The 7,164-nt window shown below is 48.6% G+C and overlaps 1 protein-coding gene across 1 annotated transcript; it reads left to right on the plus strand.

Moving 5' to 3' along the window:
- The first annotated feature begins 3,493 nt into the window (after positions 1-3,493).
- LOC118965367 (cell wall protein IFF6-like) lies at positions 3,494-5,773 on the plus strand. Its single transcript, XM_036984460.1, has 2 exons — positions 3,494-4,189; positions 5,364-5,773. Exons 1-2 carry the CDS (start codon positions 3,494-3,496, stop codon positions 5,628-5,630), a joined length of 963 nt encoding a protein of 320 aa, XP_036840355.1. The 3' UTR covers positions 5,631-5,773.
- The last annotated feature ends 1,391 nt before the right edge of the window (positions 5,774-7,164 follow it).

The raw sequence follows: 7,164 nt of genomic DNA on the forward strand, positions 1-7,164 counted from the left end.
GTTCCCGACCTAGAATATGTGGACATCGAAAGCACCTAGGTGTCTGGCTATACTGTAAACTCTCCTTCCAGACTCATATCAAACATCTCCAATCCAAAATCAAATCTAGAATCGGCTTTCTATTTTGCAACAAAGCCTCCTTCACTCACGCCGCCAAACCTAGTAAAACTGACTATCCTACCGATCCTCGACTTCGGCGATGTCATCTACAAAATGGCTTCCAATACTCTACTCAGCAAACAGAATGTAGTTTATCACAGTGCCATCCGCTTTGTTACTGAAGCACCTTATACCACCCACCACTGCGACCTGTATGCTCTAGTCGGCTGGTCCTCGCTACATATTCGTCGCCAGACCCACTGGCTCCAGGTCATCTACAAGTCCATGCTAGGTAAAGCTCCGCCTTATCTCAGTTCACTGGTCACGATGGCAACACCCACCCGTAGCACACGCTCCAGCAGGTGTATCTCACTGATCATCCCTAAAGCCAACACCTCATTTGGCCGCCTTTCCTTCCAGTTCTCTGCTGCCTATGACTGGAACGAATTGCAAAAATCATTGAAGTTGGAGACTTTTATCTCCATCACCAACTTGAAACCTGCTATCTGAGCAGCTAACCGATTGCTGCAGCTGTACATAGTCCATCGGTAAATAGCCCACCCAATTTACCTACCTCATCCCCATACTGTTTTTAAATGTTCTGCTGTTTTGCACACCAGTATCTCTACCTGCACATGACCATCTGATCATTTATCACTCCAGTGTTAAGCACCAGCTGTCAGAGCAGCTCACAGATCACTGCACCTGTACATAGCTCATCTGTAAATTGCCCAACCAATCTACCTTATCCCCCATCCCAGTATCTCTACTTGCACATTCATCTTCTGCACATTCTACCATTCCAGTGTTTAATTGCTATATTGTATTTATTTCGCCACCACGGCCTATTCATTGCCTTACCTCCCTTAACATACCTCATTTGCACATGCTGTATATAGATTTTTCTACTGTATTATTGATTGTATGTTTATTTATTCCACGTGTAACTCTGTTGTTGTATGTGTCGAACTGCTTTGCTTTATCTTGGCCAGATCGCTGTTGCAAATGAGAACTTGTTCTCAACTAGTCTACCAGGTTAAATAAAGGTGAAATAAAATGTAAAAAATAATAATTGAGAACATGTGTTTCCATTGTTAGAGCGGTCACTTGGCTATCTTGTTAATATGATAGATCATCTTTGGTTTCTTTCTTCTTCTTCTTCTTCTTCTTCTTTGAGGGTTTTTGACAAACTACAACCCCATAAAAAGGGGGGATGAACCGACTACCACCACTGACTATGTGGGATGAAAACAATAAGATCTCTAAAACATGGGGGAACTCCTACGGCTTGGAGTTCCACCATGTTGTGGAGTTGGAGCCGAAAAGCGTCCGCATTCTTCCCAACCAAAACAGTTCGGTAGAGTTCGTGCATATATATAAAAAAAATCATTTTGTGACGTATTTGTTTTGAACTTCAGTGAGGTTTTTTTTCGGAGCCAATGTCTACACCCCTTCGTCAATGATTGGTCAATGGTGGGGATTCTTCTATAAAGTCTTTGCTGTCATTCAATGAGAGATGACTTGTTTTCATGCACATTTTTTCATTGAGAACTACTGCACCAAACATTTTAGTTAGATGCAAAATTTCGCAACTGGCGTGGGTTACGGGACGATGCCCTGTTGGAGCTCAGTGGGATCCCCAAATATATCTTTGCCAATGCCGGAGGCTTCTTCGGGGAAACATGACCAAGGAGGGAGGGAGCACTGGGGATGGCCAGGAGGAGCCTGCAGGCTGTACAAACTCTGAAGATAAATGGGGGGCAATCACTTCACATATGGTGTCCAGGTCACAGCTGGGGGCTGAGGGGGGTCTATAACAAGCGACAACAGTAAAATACTTCTGGAAAGGTGGATTTTTAAAGGTAGAAGCTCTGAAGCAAACTGTTTGGGTACAGACCTGGATAGCATGACAGAACTAAAGCAGACTATCTCTGCAGTAGATTGCAACTCCTCCCCATTTGCCAGTTCTATCTTTGTGGAAAATGTTGTAGTTGGGGATGGAAATTTCAGAACTTTTGTGGCCTTCCTAAGCCAGGATTCAGACACGGCTAGGACATCAGGGTTGGCGGACTGTGCTAAAACAGTGAATAAAACGAACTAAGGGATTAGACTTCTGATGTTAACATGCATGAAACCAATGCTTTTACGGTTACGGAAGTCAACAAATGATAGCGTCTGGGGAATAGCAGTGGAACTGAGGGCTACAGGGCCTGGGTTAACCTCTACATCACCAGAGGAACACAGAGGAGGAATAGGATAAGGGTACGGCTAAAGGCTATAGCAACTGGTCCTCTAGTGCGTTGGGAACAGAGAATAAAAGGAGCAGATTTCTGGGCGTGGTAGAATAGATTCAGGGCATAATGTACAGACAAGGGTATGGTAGGATGTGTGCACAATGGAGGTAAACCTAGGCGTTGAGTGATAATGAGAGAGGTTTAGTCTCTAGAGGCACCAGTTAAGCCAGGTGAAGTCTGCATGTGTGTGAGGTGGGACAAAAGAGCTATCTAAGGCATGTTGAGCGGGACTGAGGGCTCTACAGTGAAATAAAACAATAAGAACTAGCCGAGACAGCAGTAGACAAGGCATATTGACTTTAGAGAGAGGCATAAAGCAATCCCAGGTGTTGATTGGGAGAGCTAAGACAACAACAGGTAAATGGCAATGAATGGGCAGAGCGAGTCAGTTAGGTACATACAGAGTTCAATAGGTGAGTCAGGGGTCCATTCGGTAGTCACTACTAGGCTAGGCAAGCGGGGGACACGGCGTTCAGAGAGCTAGTGAGCCGGGGCTAGCAGATGGTTCTTCAGCAACATCGTAATAGACCAAATGGCAAAATAGGTATTGTAGCCCTAGAATTAGCTGGTATATGGGCCTAGCTTGAGGCTAGCTCAAGGCTAACTGGTGCTTGCTTCGGGACAGAGGCGTTAACTAACAGTAGCCACTCGTTTGCAGCTAGCTAGCTGCAATGATCCAGTGTAATGATCCAGAGGGGCAGGAATCTGGTGATGTGGTAGAGAGAAGCAGTCCGATATGCTCTGGGTTGGTATCGCGCTGTGCTGACTGGCAGGTATTTTCCGAGCTAAAGGTGAAGACCGCTGCCATGGCTCACAAAGACTAGTAGCTAGTTAGCTGGCTAGCTCCTGATGGAGGTTCCAGTTATAAGGAATAAAAATAGCAGATCCGTACCACATTGGGTGATGCGGGTTGCAGGAAAGTATATTTAGTTCGTAGATAGAAAGTGAGATAAAAAAAACAGCTAATTACACGGGATAAGACACGACATAAGACAAAGACAAACACACGTCCGACTGCTACACCGTCTTGGAAGTAATTAGTGAGATACGGTGTTCCAAACTGCCAATAAAACAATGTCCTTTTCTGGAGAGATGTCATCATGACACGAGGGAAGTCTATTGATCCCGTCGTTTCACCCTCCCTCCTCTCTGCTGACATTAACACTGGGACCATACAGCCCCTCTCCCTCCTTACTGCTGACATTAACACTGGGACCATACAGTCACTCTCCCTCCTTACTGCTGACATTAACACTGGGACCATACAGTCACCCTCCCTCCTTACTGCTGGCATTAACACTGGGACCATACAGTCACCCTCCCTCCTTACTGCTGGCATTAACACTGGGACCATACAGTCACTCTCCCTCCTCACTGCTGGCATTAACACTGGGACCATACAGTCACTCTCCCTCCTTACTGCTGACATTAACACTGGGACCATACAGTCACCCTCCCTCCTTACTGCTGGCATTAACACTGGGACCATACAGTCACCCTCCCTCCTTACTGCTGGCATTAACACTGGGACCATACAGTCACTCTCCCTCCTTACTGCTGACATTAACACTGGGACCATACAGCCACTCTCCCTCCTTACTGCTGACATTAACACTGGGACCATTCAGTCACTCTCCCTCCTTACTACTGGCAATAACACTGGGACCATACAGTCACTCTCCCTCCTTACTGCTGACATTAACACTGGGACCATACAGTCACCCTCCCTCCTTACTGCTGGCATTAACACTGGGACCATACAGTCACTCTCCCTCCTTACTGCTGGCATTAACACTGTATGGTGTTAATTAACATCCTAATTGTCCCTAGAATTTTTAAGCAAACAGCTGGAGGCAGGGCTTTCTCCTATAGAGCTCCATTTTTATGGAACGGTCTGCCTACCCATGTCAGAGACGCAAACTCGGTCTCAACCTTTAAGTCTCTACTGAAGACTCATCTCTTCAGTGGGTCATATGATTGAGTGTAGTCTGGCCCAGGAGTGGGAGGGTGAACGGAAAGGCTCTGGAGCAACGAACCGCCCTTGCTGTCTCTGCCTGGCCGGTTCCCCTCTTTCCACTGGGATTCTCTGCCTCTAACCCTATTCAGGGGCTGAGTCACTGGCTTTACTGGGGCTCTCTCATGCCGTCCCTGGAGGTGGTGCGTCACCTGAGTGGGCTGAGTCACTGATGTGGTCATCCTGTCTGGGTTGGCGCCCCCCCCCCCCCCTTGGGTTGTGCCGTGGCGGAGGTCTTTGTGGGCTATACTCAGCCTTGTCTCAGGATGGTAAGTTGGTGGTTGAAGATATCCCTCTAGTGTTGTGGGGGCTGTGCTTTGGCAAAGTGGGTGGGGTTATATCCTTCCTGTTTGGCCCTGTCCGGGGGTGTCCTCGGATGGGGCCACAGTGTCTCCTGACCCCTCCTGTCTCAGCCTCCAGTATTTATGCTGCAGTAGTTTATGTGTCGGGGGGCTAGGGTCAGTTTGTTATATCTGGAGTACTTCTCCTGTCCTATTCGGTGTCCTGTGTGAATCTAAGTGTGCGTTCTCTAATTCTCTCCTTCTCTCTTTCTCTCTCTCGGAGGACCTGAGCCCTAGGACCATGCCCCAGGACTACCTGACATGATGACTCCTTGCTGTCCCCAGTCCACCTGGCTGTGCTGCTGCTCCAGTTTCAACTGTTCTGCCTTATTATTATTCGACCATGCTGGTCATTTATGAACATTTGAACATCTTGGCCATGTTCTGTTATAATCTCCACCCGGCACAGCCAGAAGAGGACTGGCCACCCCACATAGCCTGGTTCCTCTCTAGGTTTCTTCCTAGGTTTTGGCCTTTCTAGGGAGTTTTTCCTAGCCACCGTGCTTCTACACCTGCATTGCTTGCTGTTTGGGGTTTTAGGCTGGGTTTATGTACAGCACTTTGAGATATCAGCTGATGTACGAAGGGCTATATAAATAAATTTGATTAACACTGGGACCATACAGTCACTCTCCCTCCTTACTGCTGGCAATAACACTGGGACCATACAGTCACCCTCCCTCCTTACTGCTGGCATTAACACTGGGACCATACAGTCACTCTCCCTCCTTACTGCTGGCATTAACACTGGGACCATACAGTCACTCTCCCTCCTTACTGCTGGCAATAACACTGGGACCATACAGTCACCCTCCCTCCTTACTGCTGGCATCAACACTGGGACCAGAGAGAGTCACTCTCCCTCCTTACTGCTGGCATTAACACTGGGACCATACAGTCACTCTCCCTCCTTACTGCTGGCAATAACACTGGGACCATACAGCCACCCTCCCTCCTTACTGCTGGCATTAACACTGGGACCATACAGTCACTCTCCCTCCTTACTGCTGACATTAACACTGGGACCACACAGTCACCCCCCCTCCTTACTGCTGACATCAACACTGGGACCAGAGAGAGTCACTCTCCCTCCTTACTGCTGGCATTAACACTGGGACCATACAGTCACTCTCCCTCCTCACTGCTGGCATTAACACTGGGACCATACAGTCACTCTCCCTCCTTACTGCTGACATTAACACTGGGACCATACAGTCACCCTCCCTCCTTACTGCTGGCATTAACACTGGGACCATACAGTCACCCTCCCTCCTTACTGCTGGCATTAACACTGGGACCATACAGTCACTCTCCCTCCTTACTGCTGACATTAACACTGGGACCATACAGCCACTCTCCCTCCTTACTGCTGACATTAACACTGGGACCATTCAGTCACTCTCCCTCCTTACTACTGGCAATAACACTGGGACCATACAGTCACTCTCCCTCCTTACTGCTGACATTAACACTGGGACCATACAGTCACCCTCCCTCCTTACTGCTGGCATTAACACTGGGACCATACAGTCACTCTCCCTCCTTACTGCTGGCATTAACACTGTATGGTGTTAATTAACATCCTAATTGTCCCTAGAATTTTTAAGCAAACAGCTGGAGGCAGGGCTTTCTCCTATAGAGCTCCATTTTTATGGAACGGTCTGCCTACCCATGTCAGAGACGCAAACTCGGTCTCAACCTTTAAGTCTCTACTGAAGACTCATCTCTTCAGTGGGTCATATGATTGAGTGTAGTCTGGCCCAGGAGTGGGAGGGTGAACGGAAAGGCTCTGGAGCAACGAACCGCCCTTGCTGTCTCTGCCTGGCCGGTTCCCCTCTTTCCACTGGGATTCTCTGCCTCTAACCCTATTCAGGGGCTGAGTCACTGGCTTTACTGGGGCTCTCTCATGCCGTCCCTGGAGGTGGTGCGTCACCTGAGTGGGCTGAGTCACTGATGTGGTCATCCTGTCTGGGTTGGCGCCCCCCCCCCCCCTTGGGTTGTGCCGTGGCGGAGGTCTTTGTGGGCTATACTCAGCCTTGTCTCAGGATGGTAAGTTGGTGGTTGAAGATATCCCTCTAGTGTTGTGGGGGCTGTGCTTTGGCAAAGTGGGTGGGGTTATATCCTTCCTGTTTGGCCCTGTCCGGGGGTGTCCTCGGATGGGGCCACAGTGTCTCCTGACCCCTCCTGTCTCAGCCTCCAGTATTTATGCTGCAGTAGTTTATGTGTCGGGGGGCTAGGGTCAGTTTGTTATATCTGGAGTACTTCTCCTGTCCTATTCGGTGTCCTGTGTGAATCTAAGTGTGCGTTCTCTAATTCTCTCCTTCTCTCTTTCTCTCTCTCGGAGGACCTGAGCCCTAGGACCATGCCCCAGGACTACCTGACATGATGACTCCTTGCTGTCCCCAGTCCACCTGGC

This window comes from Oncorhynchus mykiss, chromosome 7, assembly GCF_013265735.2.
Source record: "Oncorhynchus mykiss isolate Arlee chromosome 7, USDA_OmykA_1.1, whole genome shotgun sequence".
Taxonomy (NCBI): domain Eukaryota; kingdom Metazoa; phylum Chordata; class Actinopteri; order Salmoniformes; family Salmonidae; genus Oncorhynchus; species Oncorhynchus mykiss.